Source organism: Scyliorhinus torazame, chromosome 5 (genome assembly GCF_047496885.1).
Source record: "Scyliorhinus torazame isolate Kashiwa2021f chromosome 5, sScyTor2.1, whole genome shotgun sequence".
In the NCBI taxonomy this organism is placed as follows: domain Eukaryota; kingdom Metazoa; phylum Chordata; class Chondrichthyes; order Carcharhiniformes; family Scyliorhinidae; genus Scyliorhinus; species Scyliorhinus torazame.
This window is the reverse complement of record NC_092711.1, coordinates 116,772,705-116,793,708: the sequence shown is the minus strand read 5'-3', so window position 1 is coordinate 116,793,708 and position 21,004 is coordinate 116,772,705. Positions and strand designations below refer to the sequence as shown.

General features: G+C 44.9%; 1 protein-coding gene across 2 annotated transcripts in view; it reads left to right on the top strand.

The window, feature by feature from the left end:
* Positions 1-21,004, top strand: part of LOC140421694 (uncharacterized) — a 56,251-nt gene that overhangs the window by 10,068 nt on the left and 25,179 nt on the right. The window contains exons 2-3 of one of the 2 annotated variants that reach the window (XM_072506510.1): positions 329-452; positions 3,767-14,292. In XM_072506510.1, coding sequence (XP_072362611.1) covers positions 4,208-5,323 — 1,116 coding nt within the window. In that variant the 5' untranslated portion in view covers positions 329-452; positions 3,767-4,207 and the 3' untranslated portion in view covers positions 5,324-14,292. Of the gene's footprint in view, positions 1-328; positions 453-3,766 lie in introns of those variants that run through there. The other variant, XM_072506511.1, reaches the window with a different exon arrangement.

The window sequence follows — 21,004 nt, the reverse complement described above, 5'->3', positions numbered from 1 at the left end:
CCCACTGACCACCACGTATCTCCCATTAGTGTCCGCAAAGATCTTAAGTGACCAAAAGAGGGACCTGTTTATCGTTTAGAATTGCACCACCTCAGGGGCAGCACGGTGGTGCAGTGGTTAGCACTGCTGCGTCACAGCGCCGAGGTCCCAGGTTTGATCCCGGCCCTCGGTCACTGCCTGTGTGGAGTTTGCACATTCTGCTCGTGTTTGCGTGGGTTTTGCCCCACAACCCAAAGATGTGCAGGGTAGGTGAATTGGCCACGCTAAATTGCCCCTTAATTTGTAAAAATGAATTGGGTATTCTAAATTTTTTTTTTTTAAATTGCAGCACCTCGAAACCTTTGTCAAAGCCCGAGTGAAACACTTGGCTCACCCCTCCGCAGTCTGGTCTGATCTCTAACCCGCAAGTGAGTCTCCTGCAAGAACACCACACCAGCATTTAGATTCTTTAGGTGAGTGAAAACCCGCCACCTCTTCACTGGTCCACCCAATCCCCTTACGTTCCAGGTGACCAGCTGAATCAGAGGTCTGCCCCCACCCACTCCATCACGGAATCTGCCATGAGGGACTATCCAGTAAATCTTCAAAATGTACAGGCCAAGAGTCCACCCAAGATGGCCGCCATATACGCACCCATACACTCACAGAGTAAAACAAAAACAGTTCTTTAGTCATCAGTTAGCTCACCCGTCTCCCTCCCCACCCCCTATATATCCACATTGTGCTTCGTAATGTGCTTCATTCTGCGTGGGTTTCCTCCGGGTGCTCCGGTTTCCTCCCACAGTCCAAAGATGTGCGGGTTAGGTGAATTGGCCAATGATAAATTGCCCTTAATGTCCAAATTGCCCTTGGTGTTGGGTGGAGGTGTTGAGTTTGGTTAGGGTGCTCTTTCCAAGAGCCGGTGCAGACTCAAAGGGCCAAATGGCCTCCTTCTGCACTGTAAATTCAATGATAATCTATGATTAATCTAGGACAAAGGTTCGGCACAACATCGTGGGCCGAAGGGCCTGTTCTGTGCTGTATTTTCTATGTATAAAGAAAATCTCCCTTCACTCCGAACGATTTTATCAGAAAATATGAAATCTATGCAGAGGATATCACAACACCCATCCCACCCCACAGGAAATGTAGATCTTGTCCAATACAGATAACTGGACCCCAGTCCATGCTTTACAATGTTTGCCTCCTCCATAGTCTCAAAATGGACGTCTTTGGACTCATTTGTCACCCGCAGCTTTGCCGGGTATACCACCCCGAATCAAACTCCTTTCTTACACAGAGCAGCCTGAACCTTATTAAAGGCCGCTCACCAGCTCGGCTCCCACATCTTGGTACATCCTCACTGGGATAACTGAGTGAATCCCTTCCTACACTCAGAACAGGTGAATGGTTTGTCGCCGGTGTGACTACGGTGATGAGTCCCCAGCTCACATGGGGATCTGAATCCCTTCCCACAGTCCCCACATTTCCATGATTTCAGGATGCTGCTGGTCTCCTTGTCGCTTTCCACGTTTGTGTTTTGTCCCCATAGAGAGCATGTGTACGGTCTCTCCCCGCTCTGAATGGTGTGATGTTTTTTCAGACTGTGTAACTGGTTAAAGCTCTTTCCACAGTCAGTTCACTGGAACACTCTCACACGAGTCGTCTGTGTATTGGTATTTTTTCAGTCACACTGATCTTGAAAATCTTTCCTACAGACAGATCAGACAAACATTTCTTCTTCCACGTTCACAGGCCAATGATATGCTGGTCCTGATGAATGGAGTGACTGTTAAATCCTGATGTGAAGTTTGATTTGAGTTTCCATCTGTAAATCCTCCCCTTGTAATATTCTGTAAAAGGAGTTTACAAAAGTCATCACCATGGGCAGGCACGGTGGCTCAGTGGTTAGCCGAGGACCCGGTCCTGGGTCACTGTCCATATGGAGTTTGCACATTCTCCCCGTGTCTGCGTGGATCTGGCCCTCACAATCCAAAAAGATGTGCAGGGTAGGTGAATTGGCCACGCTAAAATTACTCCTTGATTGGGAAAAAAAGAATTGGTACTCGAAATTTATTTATTTTTGTAATTAAAACAAACAAAAGCCATCACTGTCAGTCCAGGATAGAAATTCTGAAGAAACAATTCTAGTTTCTCTGGAACATTTTTTCCTCTCTTGTTCCCCCAAAGCTGTAAATCCCCGTCCCACACACTCTCCCTCCTCCCTGGGCTGAAATCCAATCCCATCTCAGCATCAGCACCATTTCTTTCCTCCACTCCCAGTTTTCTCCCTCCCTCTCCTCTGCCTGGGTTCAGTTCTCCAGCTCCTGTCTGCAGACTGACAATAAAATCAATGGGTCTTATTGGGGGTTTGGGGCCTCCAGCGGGTGTTTGTGAATCCTCATTTGAGCCCATCCTGGAACCATGCTAAATTGCACCTTAATTGGGAAAAAAAAATACATGAAGGTTCAAGGCTCCACAAGTGTTTCCAACTCCTCCCACCCATCTCCTTAACAGGTTGGCGCATTTATTTGTCTGACTAAAAGAATGGTTTCTGGTGGCACAGCGATTAGCACTGCTGGCTGACGGCGCCGAGGACCTGGGTTTGATCTCGGCCTCGGGTCACTGTCCGTGTGGAGTTCGCACATTCTCCCTGTGTCTACATGGGTATCACCTCCACAACCCAAAGATGTGCAGGATCGGTGGAGTGGCCACGCTAAATTGCACCTGAATTGGAAAAACAATAATTGGTTACTCTAAATTTCAAAAAATGATTGTCTCTTTCCTCAGGTTCACAATTAAAGGGGTGGGTTCCCCAGGAGATGGCTGACATTTCAGGGCAATTAAATTAATAATGTAATGTAAACATTCACCTGACGAAGGAGCAGTGCTCCGAAAGCTAGTGATTCGAAACAAACCTGTTGGACTTTAACCTGGTGTTGTAAGACTTCTTACTGTGCTCACCCCAGTCCATCATCTCCACATCAAATTAATAATGGACAGAGATGTGTCTCGTGTTGTTACATGGAACAAATTAAATATATTATTTACCGTTCTGGAATAAGGTGAATGTATTATTATTTCTCGTGTTGTAATATAAGACTGTCGCTACGTTATAGATTTCCAGTCATCTCTTCCCTCAGAGGGTTGTTAGTCTTTGGATTTCTCTTCCACAGGGACCAGTTGTATCTGGGGGTCATTGAATATACTGAAGCACAAGTTGGACAAATATTTTATTGACAATGGAGTTAAGGGTTATGGGGAACAGGTCGGAAAGTAGAGTGAAAGCTGAGATGAGGGGGGATCTCTTAACTCGAGGATGTGGTGAAGCTTTGGAATTCTCTACCCCATAGGAATGTGGAGCCTCAGTCATCAGGTATGTTCAAGACAAATATTGATAGGTTTCTAGATATTGAAGATATTAAGAGATATGGGGACCATGTGGGAAAATGGTGCTGAGGTAGATCGGCCAAGGATCTCATTGAATAGTTGAGCTGACTCAGTGGGCTGAATGGCCTACTCTTGCTCCTATTATAATCTCTGCATCCTGGTCAGGAAGCAGTGAGCTGAGCTCGGATCTGTCAATCAACATGAATCAGCACCTTCAGGAGAATTGGGAGGGTGAATATTAGATACAGCAGAATGAGAATGGAGGGAGATTGTGTGCGATGGAGATTTACAGCTTTTGGAGAACGAGAGAGGAAATAATGTTCCATAGGAACTAGAATTGTCTGTTCTGAATTTCTATCCTGTACTAACTGATGGCTTTTGTAAATTGTTTTTAAAGGATATTGGAAGAGGAGAAATTATAGACAGAAATCTCAAATGTCACACCTTGATATGACAAACTCACTCGATTCCTTCTGATCTGAATATCATCGGGCTCTGAATATCATCGGGCTCTGAATATCATCGGGCTCTGAATATCATCGGGCTCTGAATATCATCGGGCTCTGAATATCATCGGCAAGAAGGAGAAATGTTTGTCCAATCGGTTGGCTTCAGATGAATTTAAACAGGAGTGTGACTGGAAAAGCACCGAGACCCACACAACACACACCCGGGTGAGAGTGTTCCAGTGAACTGACTGTGAAAAGAGCTTCAACTATTACACAGCCTGAAAAAACATCACACCATTCACAGTGAGGAGAGACAGTGCACATGTTCTGTGTGTAGACACGGCTTCCACTGATTGTCCAATCTGGAGAGACAAGAGGAGACTCAAAACATGGAGAAACTGTGGAAATGTGGGGACTGTGGAAAGGGATACAGAGTCCCATCTGAGCTGGAGATTCATCGACGCAGTCACACTGGGGAGAGGCCGTTCACCTGCTCCCAGTGTGGGAAGGGATTCACTCAGTTAATCAGCCTGCAGACACACCAGCGAGTTCACACAGGGGAGAGGCCGTTCACCTGCTCTCAGTGTGGGAAGGGATTCACTCAGTTATCCAGCCTGCAGACACACCAGCGAGTTCACACTGGGGAGAAGCCATTCACCTGCTCTCGGTGTGGGAAGAGATTCATTGATTCATCCACCCTGCGGAGACACCAGCGGGTTCACACTGGGGAGAGGCCATTCACCTGCTCTCAGTGTGGGAAGGGATTCTGTGATTTGTCCAGTCTGCCGAGACATCAGCGAGTTCACACTGGGGAGAAGCCATTCACCTGCTCCCTCTGTGGAAAGGGATCCACACAGTCCAATCTGGAGAGACAAGAGGAGACCCAAAACATGGAGAAACCGGGGAAATGTGGGGAATGTGGGAAGGGATACAGATTCCCATCGGAGCTGGAGATTCATCGACGCAGTCACACTGGGGAGAGGCCGTTCACCTGCTCTCAGTGTGGGAAGGGATTTACTCAGTTATCCAGCCTGCAGGCTCACCAGCGTGTTCACACCGGGGAGAAGCCATTCACCTGCTCTCAGTGTGGGAAGAGATTCATTGATTCATCCAACCTGCAGAGACACCAGCGAATTCACACTGGGGAGAGACCGTTCACCTGCTCTCAGTGTGGGAAGGGATTCCGTGATTTATCCAACCTGCGGATCCATCAGCGAGTTCACACTGGTGAGCGCCCGTTCATCTGCTCTCAGTGTGGGGAGGGATTCACTCAGTCATCCAGCCTGCAGACACACCAGCGAGTTCACACTGGGGAGAAGCCATTCACCTGCTCTCAGTGTGGGCAGAGATTCCGAGCTTCATCCAGCCTGCGGAGCCATCTGCGAGTTCACACTGGGGACAAGCTGTTCACCTGCTTTCAGTGTGGGAACGGATTCAGTGATTTATCCAGTCTGCAGACACACCAGCGAGTTCACACTGGGGAGAGGCCATTCTCCTGCTCTTAGTGTGGGAAGGGATTACAGAGAAACGTAGAAAATAGGAGCAGGAAGGGACCATTTGGCCCTTTGCGCCTGCTCTGCCATTCATTATGATCATGGCTTATCATCCAACTCCATAGCCTAATCCCGCTTTCCCCTCCATATCCTTTGATCCCCTTCGCCCTGAGTGCTATATCTAACTGCTTCTTGAAAACATACAATGTATTGGCCTCAACTATATCCTGTGGTAACAAATTCCACAGGCTCCCCACTCTCTGGTCAAATAGATTTCTCCTCATCTCCGCCTAAATGGTCTACCCCTTATCCACAGACTCCGACCTCTGATTCTGTACAATCCCACAATCAGGAAAATCTTTCCTGCATCTACCCTGTCAAGTCCTGTTAGAATATTATAGGTTTCTCTGAGATCCCCCCATTCTTCTGAACTCCAGCGAATACAATCCTAACTGATTCAATCTCTCATACGTCAGTCCCACCATCCCAGGAATCAGTCTGGTAAACCATCGCTGAGCTCCCTCTAGAGCAAGAACATCCTTCCTCAGATAAAGAGACCAAAACTGCACACAATATTCCAAGTACGGCCTCACCAGGGCCCTGTATAGAACAAAGAACAATACAGCCGAGGAACAGGCCCTTCGGCCCTCCAAACCTGCGGTGGTCACGTGTCCTATCTAGACCAACCACATGTATCATATACCCTGTCTGCTCATGTACCTATCCAGATCAGTCTTAAAGGTCTCTAACATATCTGCCTCAACCACCTCACTTGGCAGTGCATTCCAGGCCACCACCCTTTGTGTAACAAAACTTCCCCCGCACAGTACCTATCAGAGGGAGTAAAATTAAAGTGAAGCGGGATCTGGAATTTGTATTCAGAAAATATTCACAAGGTGGATGCAGGTGAACAGAGAGCTGGAGAATCTTTAAAGTCAGTGCATGAACTTTTGTTTGAAGCAGATGTATTTATGACATGCCAATAATTTAGAATTGTGAAAGATGGTCTGCATGTGGGGAGGATGAATCTATGTTGATCGTTACAACATTTTAGTCGAAAGGTTTTACATTCATACTTAGTGGCAGCTCAAGTATTTGTGCTGCTGATTCAGATCATTCTCGTAGCTTCAGTATGTTGTCAGCGGTATGTAATCAAGAAATTAGCAGCTTATAGTTGTGAAATAACTAAGTTAACTAGAAATCAGTTCTCAGAAGTCAATCACCTTCTCACGTTGGGAGATTTGTAATAAATAATCGATAACATATTAAGAAATCGACCAAATATTCTAGGAATAGCTCATTTCCTCTCTCATTTCCATAGCAGCTGCTGGATGTTCTGATCTGTTCTCTCTGCCCAGGCTGTGTCTTGAGCACAAATCCTGAAACTAGATGTTTTGAACTCTGATACAATTACACCTCTATTGCATCTCTATACTCATACATAAACCATTTGTCTGTGTAAAGGTGAAAACAGGCTCTCAAGAGGAAAATAAAGTCACTTTGGGCAAATAAGAAATTTTGCAATGATCCATACTGGCTTCAGCTCAGCACCCACCCCCGTTGAAGTAGTAAATAACTTATTCACACCAAAGAATTGAGACAAGTCAATTTATTGGCAAATGCTTTTGGGAGACAGCCAGGCACTCCGCAGTGCTCGTGGTCACCTTCTCAATTATACAACGGCAATTAGCCTCTTTTATACATGTACACTTGGTTAGTTCCTAATTAGCTTGGGGGGGGGGTTACATACACTACCAATTAGGCCCCGCTAGCAACAATTAGTTTCCAATCACATTCCTCTGAGACGATCCGTTAACTATCGTGCACATCTCCTGGTCCACAATTACAAGGATAATAGGTGTCTCAATAGTTACCGGTCAGTTTGTCAGTTACAGAATGACTCAGCAATTAATCGGAACGTGGCAGATGTCAGTAGGTGACTGAGAGAATGACTCACCAGTAACCGTATACTTAACAGGTCAGTGCAGAATTAGATTGCCGTGGTAAGTAAGCTAGTATAGAATGACTCAGCAGTCCACACTATTGCAGGCATAAGCTAATAATTAAACATAATAAAATAGAGAGATTCCTAATGAATAAATGAATAACCTCTAATATAAATTTCCCTTAACAATCCCTCCTTTTGGTCAAGAATTGTGTTAACAATTCCTCAGACCAACACTATTCCGGTTGCTGTCTTGTTTGCATTTCTTATATAAACACATCATCATATTTGTCACCCCCTTTTTCCGCGTCGTCTTCTCCGTCTTGGTCGGTGGTGTACATGAACGGGATGTCTTCTTGGTGATGTCTACTGGCATCATCCGAACCATAGCCATCTTACAACATAGATTAAGGCATCCAATGATTATACAGCATACAATTATAATAACGACAAGTATTATCAATCCATGCATCAGGTAGGACCCCCATGGCCGAGCTATGAGAGCTGGCTCTGAGCTGACCCTGTATTTTTGGGGTTTATATCCCCCTTCTAATTGTACTGACTAACATATATCCCTGATCTTTGTCATTTGTGTGTTCATGTCGCGATTTTAAATTATGCTCCGAAATCAATTATAAATTTATCCATATCTTAGACCAGTGCCGATAGACCCTTTTTCGTTCTTCCCTCCAGTCCAATCACCGTGAACCATAGCTGTTGCTGTACAGGAAGGTAACACAATGGCTATATCCATATGTCCCACTACCTCTAAAGCATTTTACTTCCTTGGGGTAGCAGCACCGTAGAAGCTTCCTCATGTCCCTTAGAAACAGCACACAACTCAGTCCATCAGTAACCGAAAGGATCTTTGTCCATCACTGGCTGTCTAGTGTCCCATTTTCCATCATCCAAATTGCTTTCCGTTTCTCATTCGAATGGTAAATTATGATATCATGTACTATCCACTGATTCCCTTGCATACACATAGGACAAGGTACGTATTCACATGCAATTCTCGTTTGCTTTTATGGAGACAACTGTCTGTTCCCAGCAATCCTAAACACAGTATCAATTTTATCAGATCCATCCTTATTACTTTAAATAAAAAATGTCCCAAAGTCTATACCGGCCGCGCGCTACTGTCCGCGTTCCCGTTCAGCTTGCTTGGAGGTCAGAGAGGAGAGGGTCTGTAAGCCAAGCAAATCACATATATTCAAATATTGGTTTCAATTGTCGCCTGCGTGCGTCTTGAGTTAAGTCCAATGTTTCCAGACCCCTTTCCCTCTCATGTCTGTACATGCACAAGTATCGCCACTAATTATAACTTGGTATGGCCCGTTCCATTTAGGGGCAAAATCGGGTTTTGCAGATAACGTTTTCACCATTAGACTCCCAGCAACACGGATGTCAGGAAGTGTCTCAAGTTCTCTCTGTGTGTCTCATTGTTCCTGACTGTCCTTTACTGATTTACGCATCTCTTTATGTTGGGCGCACAGCTCCAGTACATAACATCTGATTCTATCTTTCAGCGGACCTACATCGGCCCCACCAGTGATAATGTTCTCTGGTAGTTGCATCGCCCACCCAGTCATTAATTCATACGGGGTCAAACCAGTTGTCCGGGTTGTTGTAGCCCTTAATTTCATCAGGATTATGGGTAACACCTCAGTCCATGTTAGTCCCGACACCTGAATAGCTTTTGCCAAAGCATTTTTAAGGGTTCAGTTCATTCGTTCTACCATTCCAGAGCTTTGTGGATGGTAGGGGATGTGGAATTTTTGTTTTATACCCATGAGTTGGCACACTGTTTTTATTACTTTCCCAGTAAAGTGTGTTCCGTGGTCAGAATCAATTTGTAGCAGTACTCCCCATCTCGGGATGATCTCTTCTGCCAATATTCTGGCCACCGTGGTGGCAGTGCAATTCCAAGTAAGGAACGTTTCCACCCACTGGGTAAATTGATCAATAATCACCAAACAGTACGTCTTCCCATGGGATGGTGGTAGGGGCCCTGTGAAGTCCAGCTGTAGATGTTCCCACGGCCCTTTGGGCCGGGGCTGGTGTCCCATTTTTATGGATCGACCGGGATTATATTGCGCACAGGTCACACATCGGTGGCAATACCGGGCTATGTCTCTCCCCATTCATTTCCACCACCATTCCTTTTTCATACTAGCTGTCATGGCTTCCCTTCCTGCGTGTGAGAGTCCATGATGTAATTTCAGGAGGGTATTTAGTATACATTCTGGCGCTACCACTTTATCATTATATCTCCACACACCACCATTCCCTCTCTGGACTCCGTATGCTGTCCATCTCTCGCTCAGATGTCCGCGTGCAGCTTTTGGATATCTATTTTGTTTTCTATCGGGTCTGCTGCAGCTACTGGGAGTTCATCAACTACCTCTTGTTCTAATGCGAATTGTGCTGCTCTATCTGCGGCTTGATTACCTTTAAATTGTGTCCACTCAGGGTCCTCCTTTCCTGGTTCCCATTGGTGGGCCTTGATCTTGATTACTGAACCTGCTCTAGGGATCTCACTAGCCTTTAATAGGGCTTCTGTCCTCTGTCTGTGTTTGATTGGGGTTCCGTCTGTAGTTATGAATCCTCGTCGTCCCCATGATGTCATATAGTCGTGTACTACCCCGAATGCATACCGGCTGTCAGTGTAAATATTCACAGCCTTTCCTTCAGATAATTTTAGGGCTTGTGTGAGTGCCACTATTTCTGCTACCTGTGCTGAAATCCTCCATCGGTCCTTCCTGACTTTATTGTTTTTAACCTGTCATTGACCACTGCCCAGCCTGTCCGGGGTAACCCCTCCATGTATTTACGGGAGCCATCAACAAAAAGGGTTACCCCCCAATGCTGTCTAAAATATTTTTTTCTGGAGTGTAGTTCTCTTTTCTTCGCCCGAACAAGTATGTCTTTTATTTTTTCCATCTGAAAAATGAAATGCACAGATGTACTTTCTATTTGTGTTTGGATACTCCAGAAGTGCCCTCTCCACGACTTCCAGATTTCCTTTGCCATCATTTCTTCCCTTTTTCTTTTTGAATAGTTTGTTGTCTTTATCATTAATGTACATCATACAATTAAGGCCTGTTAAGCCTCCTCCTTCTGTCATGCACCCCCGAGTGAGATTCGAAAAAACACAAACTCCTCCTCTTTTGCTCGCTCAGTGATCCAAACCGGTCGAAACCTTACCCTGATACATTTCGGGTATTGCTGCTGCTTTTACTTCAATTTCTTTATTTTTGATTATGACCGGATCGTTATGAAGGTAAGTTCCGAACATGACATTTAACTTTATCATCTGTCCTATCAATGCTGCTAACGGGTTTTAATTCACAGTCTTCCCACCAATTGGGTCATGTGTTTTAATTGTGATACAATTTCTTTTGCTCCAGACACCATGCTTCTCTAATTCAACTGTATGTTTACCCAAATTCTGAACAATTGTGTCTTTACTTTTTCCAGCGTCACTGATTACTTTGCCTGTGGTTTTAGTTGGTAGCTTCACCCAAACTTCCTCTGTGTTATCAATTGGTTTTAATATCTTAATTTTTCCTGCATCTATTTTCATTAAATCTTTCCTGCCATCAGATTCTCATTTCCTGATACTGCAAGTAATTCTCCTAATCTAATTTCTGGTCCACTATCTTTATTCCCTAAAGCTCCTTCGACCATGTATTTAACATTCCAAACATCATTTTTTTTTCTTCCCTTCTGTATTTCATGTCATCATTGGGCACTAGGACCCTGGTGGACCTATGCCGTGTCAATTTCAAAGTAACTTCCTGCAAGCAGCTGCCGAATTAACTTCTAATTGATGTGAAACTCGGTTGTGAATTACAACATTTTTAAAACTACAAACACCAAAGGAAATTCACAAATCCTTATTGAACACACACACATTTACCCACTTTAGTTTTGCAAATTCGAAAAAGCTTTCTAACTCCTCTCACAGTTGCTGGGCGTAGCATCTGTTGGACCCTATTATTTCTCTAGGTCTACTGGCATTTCTTTGAGTCCTTGTGAGATTAGATGTCCTAAATATAGCACTCGTTCTTTTCCAATTTTGCGCCTCTTTGGGACTCACTTTAAATCCCGCAGTGTTCAATTCGCTAAACACCACATATAATGCTGCCTGGATTCCGAGGCTATCAGTATATCATCTACATACTGTAATATTGTACATATCCTTTCATTAATGTTCCCTCATTATTTTAACATTCATAAAATCGCATTGGTATATACTAGTTATTTATTTCCACCAGCGTGGTTTCACTTAAATAGGCGGGTGTTTTACTTCCTCCTACCCTGATTATATGAATCATTTTATTTCAGTTAGGCAGGGGCAAGTCAGTAATTGATATAGATGCTCCTGTGTCCATTTCACATTGTCAGCCCCCCACCAGTGCAGACACATAAACCCTCCCCTCTTTTTTGCTCTTAATTATGGGGGCCGCAGACGGTCAGTCTATCTTTTCCTCGGTCCCCTATTTGTGACTGCAACGGGGTCCTCCATTCCCAGATCTGTTTCCTTTCTTTGGTTTTCGACCGTTCTTTGCGAAATGTCCCTGTCTGCCACAGTTGTAACATTTTAAATTTGGCTGTGTCGCACCTCCGCTACCATAAGCGCTAATGTTTTCTTGTTTTATTTGCCATTTCTCTTCTCCGTATTCCTCAACATTCATCGCAGGCCCTGAACAATCGTTCCCCATGTTCAGAGGCTCCCTCTCCCTTTTGTTGAATCTTAATCCAATTAGTTGTGGCAGTCTGTACTGCTGTTTTGAATGGGGTGAAGTCCGCCTGTTGGGCGTCCACTTCGACAAGGAGGCCAAATGCCTGCGTCCAGACACCAGTCTGGTGGTGATTGGTCTGTCCAGGCCTCTGTACCAGCCTCCATTTATCCTGAGGGCACGCGGCTCTGACCAGCTGGTGAATATCCCACAAATGCAGTTGGTGTCCTACCCACACGGTATCTAAGTCTGTCCAAAATTTAGCATTTGCACTTTGGGGTTGTAATTTGCCCAAGAAATCCCATACTTGCTGTCTTTCCCCAGGGATGAAGGGTTTATAAGTTGCCCTTGGTTGTGCCTCAGTTCTTGTCCTGGTCACCGGGGCCATATTACATCTTCCGTATTCCTTGAGGTAGGAGGGGGGCTGTTGCCCCCTGTTGTGTTGTCTCATAAGGTGGAAGGAGACCCCAATGATTCTTCTCCAACAGCTGATCCCTTTTTTCTAATTCCCTTACCCTAGATTCTAATTTCCTTATCTTGTCTTTGTCCTCAGTCCATTTTTTGGTAGAGGTTGATACTTGTTCAATTAGTCCAGCCAATTGGTGTACTAACAATACTCCTGCTTTTGTAGTTTTATCTTTCTTTTCAATATCTATCCATTTCCTTTGTTGTTCCAATGTCTGAGAGACATTCCAACCATCTCATTCTCTCAGTCACTGAACCTTTTATGAATTGACTCAAGTCTTTACCACCATTTGGTTATTCTGTCCCGGCTCTCTCAAAGGGGTGGCCAGCTGCTTGAGTCCGGAGACAGAATCCCATCCTCGGTAAATAACTTATTCACACCAAAGAATGGAGTCAAGTCAATTTATTGGCAAAAGCTTTTGGGAGAAAGCCAGGCACTCCGCAGTGCTCGTGGTCACCTTCTCAATTGTACAATGGCAGTTCGCCTCTTTTATACGTGTACGTGGGTTAGTTCCTAACTAGCTTGTGGGGGTTACATACACGGCCAATTAGGCACCCCCCAGCAACAATTAGCTTCCAATCACATTCCTCTGAAACCATTTGTTATCTAATGCTCACAACTCTGTTTTCAATTATAAGGATAACAGATGTCTAAAAAGTTAACGGTCAGTTTGTCAGCTACAGAATGACTCAGCAATTAATCGGAACATTGAAGATGTGTTCGTAGATCAGTTAAAGAATGACTCGCCACTAACCCTACTTATCAGGTCCTTGCAGAATTAGATTGCCGTGGTTGTCAGTCCACACTATTGCAGGCATAAGCTAATGATTGAACATAATAAAATAAAGAGATTAAATGAATAACCTCTAATGTAAATTTCCCTTAACAGCAGTAAATGCTGGCCCAGCCAGTGACCCCCACCTCCCATGAATGAATAATTTTTAAGGCGGCTCATTGTTCAATCTGAAGACGAGTAAGAAACTGTCTCTTTGATTGGATTTGATTTATTGTCACGTGTACCGAGCACAGTGAAAAGTATTGTTCTGCGTACAGTCCAGACAGATCGTTCCATACATGAAAAAACAAACTGCGGATCTTGGCAGTTTGCTCAGTTCACAAAATAATTTAATGGCTTTCCAGATGCAGATTAATATTTTAATCACAATCCGAAACATAGCTAGACAGTTCATATAGACAGACACAAACAATACTGTAACTGGATTCGAGGAAATGGCAGAGATTTAACTGAACCACATTTTTGAAAAATTCGGCCTTAATGCCAGAGGATCAGAATAAGCCACTCAGGGAGATGAGGAAATCCAGGCTCAGTGCGGATTTGCTGTCACCCCTCCTTTCTTATACTTGAACGGGATTTAGGCTGCAGAATGTTTCACACCAAAACACAGGGGGGTCAAATATAAGCAACACATAATTCTCAATTCACTTCCATTTAACGATATTTGACTTTATTTAAAAGCTCAACAAAGCACCATGGGATCTGTATTATCCAGTGAAACGCTTTCTTTTCTTGGTCAGTCATGTTTGCAATTCAATGGTGTATATTTCAGAGTTATCCAGTTTGAAATGACGACACATGATAAATATACTGATGTTAAGCAATGAATAACAAAACCAATATTGAGTAAAGATTCATGGGACTTCTGTTACCCAGTGAGACACTTTTTTTTCTTGGTCAGTCATGTTTGCAATTCAATGGTGTATATTTCAGTTATTCAGAGTGAAAACTCGAGAGCTATTCAATTCAAAATGAAGTCATATATAACAAATAAATATTCTGATGTTCAACATTGAATAATGAAACAAATATTGAGTAAAACTGGTGGAAATTTTCTGCAGGAAGATGAGAATGAAGTATTAATGATTGAACAGAGAGCATTATTCCATTACATATTTACTGAACAAATGCAAAAGTACAATATAAGTTCTACATCTTATGTTCTTACAAATTGAGACATCTGTTTTAAAGGCACAACTGTCTTCATGTAATAAGTGACCTGGCCTCCCAGCCGAACCATTGAAAGCCGCAGCAAGACTGTGCAGCTGAATCTTGCACAGATCCATTGTTACTGGTCTTCCAGCTGTTTCTGTAGCATTCACCTCACGAGCGAAAGGTGTCGGATTCAAAATTGGCAGAAGCATTAAATGCTTCTAATTTATGATGTGGAGATGCCGGTGTTGGACTGGGGTGAGCACAGTAAAGAGGTCTTACAACACCAGGTTAAAGTCCAACAGGTTTGTTTAGAATCACTGGCTTTCAGAGCGCAGCTCCTTTCCTCAGGTGAATGAAGATGTGGGTTCCACAAACACATATGTGCAGCAGGGTAGCACAAGTGGATAGCACTGTGGCTTCACAGTGCCAGGTCCCAGGTTCAATTTCCCGCTGGGTCACTGTTTGTGCATAGACTGCACATTCTCCCTGTATCTGCATGGGTTTCCTCCGGGTGCTCCGGTTTCCTCCCACAGTCCAAAGACGTGCAGGTTAGGTGGATAGGCCATACTATCCAAAAAGGTTAGGAGGGGTTATTGGGTTACGGGGATAGGGTGGAAGTGAGAGTTTAAGTGGGTCGGTGCAGACTCGATGGGCCGAATGGCCTCCTTCTGCACTGTATGTTCTATATGTAGAAAAATTCAATGATGCGAGATGGTACTTTGGATGCGAGTCTTTGCAAGGAATTACGTCTTTACAGGTCAAAACGGTGCGACTGGAGAGAGGGATAATCACAGCTTAAAGAGGTGTGAATTGTCTCAAGCCAGGACAGTTGGTAGGATTTCACAAGTGCATGTAATGTGACATGAATCCAGGGTCCCGTTTGAGGCCATACTCATGTGTGCGAAACTTGGCTATCAGTTTCTGCTCGGCGATTCTGCGTTATCTCGAGTCCTGAAGGTCGCCTTTTCATAGAATTTACAATGCAGAAGGGGGCCATTCGGCCCATCGAGTCTGCACCGGCTCTTGGAAAGAGCACCCTACCCAAGCCCACACTTCCATCCGATCCCCATTACCCAGTAATCCCACCCGACACTAAGGACAATTTAGCATGGCCAATCCACCTAACCTGCACATCATTGGGCTGTGGGAGAAAACTGGCGCACCCGGAGGAAACCCCCACACACACGGCGAGAACGTGCATACTCCGCACAGACAGTGACCCAAGCCGGGAATCGAACCTGGGACCCTGGAGCTGTGAAGCAATTGTGCCAACCACAATGCTACCGTGCGTGCCTTGGAGAACGCTTACCCGAAGATCAGAGGCTAAAAGCCCTTTACTGCTAAAGGAAACATTCCTGCCTGGCAATTGTTGCGTGATGTCCATTCGTCTGTTGTCACAGCGTCTGCTTGGCCTCACCAATGCACCATGCCTCGGGACATCCTTTGCTGCAGCGTATGAGGTAGACAACGTTGGCCGAGTCACACAAGAATATACCGCATACTTGGTTGGGGGGTATTCTTACGTGTAATGGTGGTACCGTGTTGATGATCTGGCACGTCTTGCAAAGGTTGCCATGGCAGGGTTGTGTGGTGCCATGGTCGCTGTTCTCCTGAACGCTGGGTAGTTTGCTGCAATCAATGGTCTGTTTGAGGTTGCGCGGTTGTTTGAAGGAATGTAGTGGGGATGGCCTTGGCAAGATGTTTGTATCTATCGATGACATGTTGAAGGCTGCAAAGAAGATGTCGTAGTTTCTCCGCTCCAGGGAATTCATCAGGCGAATGAGGCACCGGGAGTTCTTCCACAGACCCCAAGAGGCCTAAAGTGAACCCAATGAGACAAACAGTGAATCGGAACAGCAGACTGAGAGATCTGTGGGACTGGAAGATCCAGCCAGCAGGCAGGGCTGTAAAACCCCTCCCATTGAAACAATCCGATCAGCTGATTCTACAGCTCCTCTTCCACTAAACCACTCGGTAAAACTGCCTCGAAGACCTTTCTTGTCCACATTCTGAACTCACATCTTGCCCCTCTTTTCCTGCTATTTCCCATCATGCTCATCTTGTCTGTGAGACTTACCCATTGCTCCTTTGACCTGATTCTCACAATCATAAAATTTACAGTGCAGAAGGAGGCCATTCGGCACATCGAGTCTGCACTGGCCTTTGGAAAGAGCACACTTCTCAAGCACACACCTCTACCCTATCCCCGTAATCCAGTAACCCCCACTTAACCCTTTTGGACACTAAGGGCAATTTAGCATGGCCACTCCACCAAACCTGCACATCTTTGGATTGTGGGAGAAAACCGGAGCACCCGGAGTAAACCCACGCAGACATGGGGAGAACGTACAGACTCTGCACAGACAGTGACCCAATCGGGAATCGAACCTGGGACAGTGGAGCTGTGAAGCAACGGTGCTAACCACTGTGCCCCTGATTTATTGGATTCAAGTTCAAATACAAGCCACGATGAAGCGTCTGCTATGGTGGGGTTTGAAGCTGCATTCTCAGAGAATTGTGCTGGGTCTCAGGATTACTCATCCAGTGACAATACCACTACACCATCACCTCCCCATTCAAGCACTTTTCAGAGCTCGTCCAGGATATGAACCCTGGAACTCTCGCATTTTGGAAACCCCCTAAGCGAAAATCATACCCCACAGTTTCGACGGTATCACCACGGAGTCAGTGTCGTTGTCCGTTTCCTCTTTAGACAATCAAGTGAAGCTTGGTCCTCACACAGAACACGTGTATGGTTTCTCCCCTCAGTGAATAGTGTGGTGTTTTATCAGGCTGTAACTGGTTAAAGCTCTTTCCACAGTCAGTTCACTGGAACACACTCACTTGGGTGCATGTGTGTCTCGGTGCTTTTCCAGTCACACTGATGTTTGAAATATTTTCCCACAAACAGAACAAACATTTTTCATTCCACATTCATAGTCTGAGGATATTCAGGTCCTGATCAATTAAGTGACACTGTCGGATCTTAATGTGATATTTGGTTTGTTTCCTGTTTAAAAATCCTCTCCTAATGCCCTGGAATAGGAGTTTACAAAGGTCACACTATCAGTACAAGATAGAAATTCAGAACAGACAATTCCAGTTTCTGTGGAACATTTTTTTTCTCTCTTCTGTCCCCAAAGGTGTAAATCCCCGTCCCACACACTCTCCCTCCTCCCTGGGCTGAAATCCAAATAAAGTATTAGATCATTATTTCTGTATCCTTTTACCAAAGTTATATAATTAGAGGTAAGAATATGCTTCATAAGTCACTTCCTTCATGACTTGTGACAGACATTAATCTGAATTATCCTGACTGACCAATTAGAAAAACAGATGTGACTGGAAAAGATATAGTTCGAGTACAATAGATGGGTCGTTTTTTGTACAGTGTGTGCAGGAGGGTTTCCTGAAACAATATGTTGACAGGCCAACAAGAGGCGAGGCCACGTTGGATTTGGTTTTGGGTAATGAACCAGGCCAGGTGTTGGATTTGGAGGTAGGAGAGCACTTTGGGGACAGTGACCACAATTCGGTGACGTTCATGTTAATGATGGAAAGGGATAAGTATACACCGCAGCGCAAGAGTTATAGCTGGGGGAAGGGCAATTATGATGCCATTAGACGTGACTTGGGGGGGATAAGGTGGAGAAGTAGGCTGCAAGTGTTGGGCACACTGGATAGGTGGGGCTTGTTCAAGGATCAGCTACTGCGTGTTCTTGATAAGTATGTACCGGTCAGACAGGGAGGAAGGCGTCGAGCGAGGGAACCGAGGTTTACCAAGGAAGTGGAATCTCTTGTTAAGAGGAAGAAGGAGGCCTATGTGAAGATGAAGTGAGAAGTTTTGGTTGGGGCGATGGATAGTTACAAGGTAGCGAGGAAGGATCTAAAGAGAGAGCTAAGACGAGCAAGGAGGGGACATGAGAAGTATTTGGCAGGAAGGATCAAGGAAAACCCAAAAGCTTTCTATAGGTATGTCAGGAATAAGCGAATGACTAGGGAAAGAGTAGGACCAGTCAAGGATAGGGATGGGAAATTGTGTGTGGAGTCTGAAGAGATAGGCGAGATACTAAATGAATATTTTTCGTCAGTATTCACTCAGGAAAAAGATAATGTTGTGGAGGAGAATGCTGAGCCCCAGGCTAATAGAATAGATGGCATTGAGGTACGTAGGGAAGAGGTGTTGGCAATTCTGGACAGGCTGAAAATAGATAAGTCCCCGGGACCTGATGGGATTTATCCTAGGATTCTCTGGGAGGCCAGGGAAGAGATTGCTGGACCTTTGGCTTTGATTTTTATGTCATCATTGGCTACAGGAATAGTGCCAGAGGACTGGAGGACAGCAAATGTGGTCCCTTTGTTCAAAAAGGGGAGCAGAGACAACCCCGGCAACTATAGACCGGTGAGCCTCACGTCTGTAGTGGGTAAAGTCCTGGAGGGGATTATAAGAGACAAGATTTATAATCATCTAGATAGGAATAATATGATCAGGGATAGTCAGCATGGCTTTGTGAAGGGTAGGTCATGCCTCACAAACATTATTGAGTTCTTTGAGAAGGTGACTGAACAGGTAGACGAGGGTAGAGCAGTTGATGTGGTGTATATGGATTTCAGCAAAGCGTTTGGTAAGGTTCCCCACGGTAGGCTATTGCAAAAAATACGGAGGCTGGGGATTGAGGGTGATTTAGAGATGTGGATCAGAAATTGGCTAGCTGAAAGAAGACAGAGGGTGGTGGTTGATGGGAAATGTTCAGAATGGAGTACAGTCACAAGTGGAGTACCACAAGGATCTGTTCTGGGGCCGTTGCTGTTTGTCATTTTTATCAATGACCTAGAGGAAGGCGCAGAAGGGTGGGTGAGTAAATTTGCAGACGATACTAAAGTCGATGGTGTTGTCGATAGTGTGGAAGGATGTAGCAGGTTACAGAGGGATATAGATAAGCTGCAGAGCTGGGCTGAGAGGTGGCAAATGGAGTTTAATGTAGAGAAGTGTGAGGTGATTCAATTTGGAAGGAATAACATGAATGCGGAATATTTGGCTAATGGTAAAGTTCTTGAACGTGTGGATGAGCAGAGGGATCTAGGTGTCCATGTACATAGAACATAGAACATAGAACAATACAGCGCAGTACAGGCCCTTCGGCCCACGATGTTGCACCGAAACAAAAGCCATCTAACCTACACTATACCATTATCATCCATATGTTTATCCAATAAACTTTTAAATGCCCTTAATGTTGGCGAGTTCACTACTGTAGCAGGTAGGGCATTCCACGGCCTCACTACTCTTTGCGTAAAGAACCTACCCCTGACCTCTGTCCTATATCTATTACCCCTCAGTTTAAGGCTATGTCCCCTCGTGCTAGCCATTTCCATCCGCGGGAGAAGGCTCTCACTGTCCACCCTATCTAACCCTCTGATCATTTTGTATGCCTCTATCAAGTCTCCTCTTAACCTTCTTCTCTCTAACGAAAACAACCTCAAGTCCATCAGCCTTTCCTCATAAGATTTTCCCTCCATACCAGGCAACATCCTGGTAAATCTCCTCTGCACCCGTTCCAAAGCCTCCACGTCCTTCCTATAATGCGGTGACCAGAACTGTACGCAATACTCCAAATGCGGCCGTACCAGAGTTCTGTACAGCTGCAACATGACCTCCTGACTCCGGAACTCAATCCCTCTACCAATAAAGGCCAACACTCCATAGGCCTTCTTCACCACCCTATCAACCTGGGTGGCAACTTTCAGGGATCTATGTACATGGACACCTAGATCCCTCTGCTCATCCACACTTTCAAGAACTTTTCCATTAGCCACATATTCCACATTCCTGTTTTTCCTTCCAAAGTGAATCACCTCACACTTCTCTACATTAAACTCCATTTGCCACCTCTCAGCCCAGCACTGCAGCTTATCTATATCCCTCTGTAACCTGCTACTTCCTTCCTCACTATCGACAACACCACCGACTTTAGTATCGTCTGCAAATTTACTCACCCACCCTTCTGCGCCTTCCTCTAGGTCATTGATAAAAATGACAAACAGCAACGGCCCCAGAACAGATCCTTGTGGTACTCCACTTGTGACAGAACTCCATTCTGAACATTTCCCATCAACCACCACCCTCTGTCTTCTTTCAGCTAGCCAATTTCTGATCCACATCTCTAAAACACCCTCAATCCCCAGCCTCCGTATTTTCTGCAATAGCCTACCGTGGGGAACCTTATCAAACGCTTTGCTGAAATCCATATACACCACATCAACTGCTCTACCCTCGTCTACCTGTTCAGTCACCTTCTCAAAGAACTCGATAAGGTTTGTGAGGCATGACCTACCCTTCACAAAGCCATGCTGACTATCCCTGATCATATTATTCCTATCTAGATGATTATAAATCTTGTCTCTTATAATGCCCTCCAAGACTTTACCCACTACAGACGTGAGGCTCACCGGTCTATAGTTGCCGGGGTTGTCTCTGCTCCCCTTTTTGAACAAAGGGACCACATTTGCTATCCTCCAGTCCTCTGGCACTATTCCTGTATCCAATGATGACATAAAAATCAAAGCCAATGGTCCAGCAATCTCT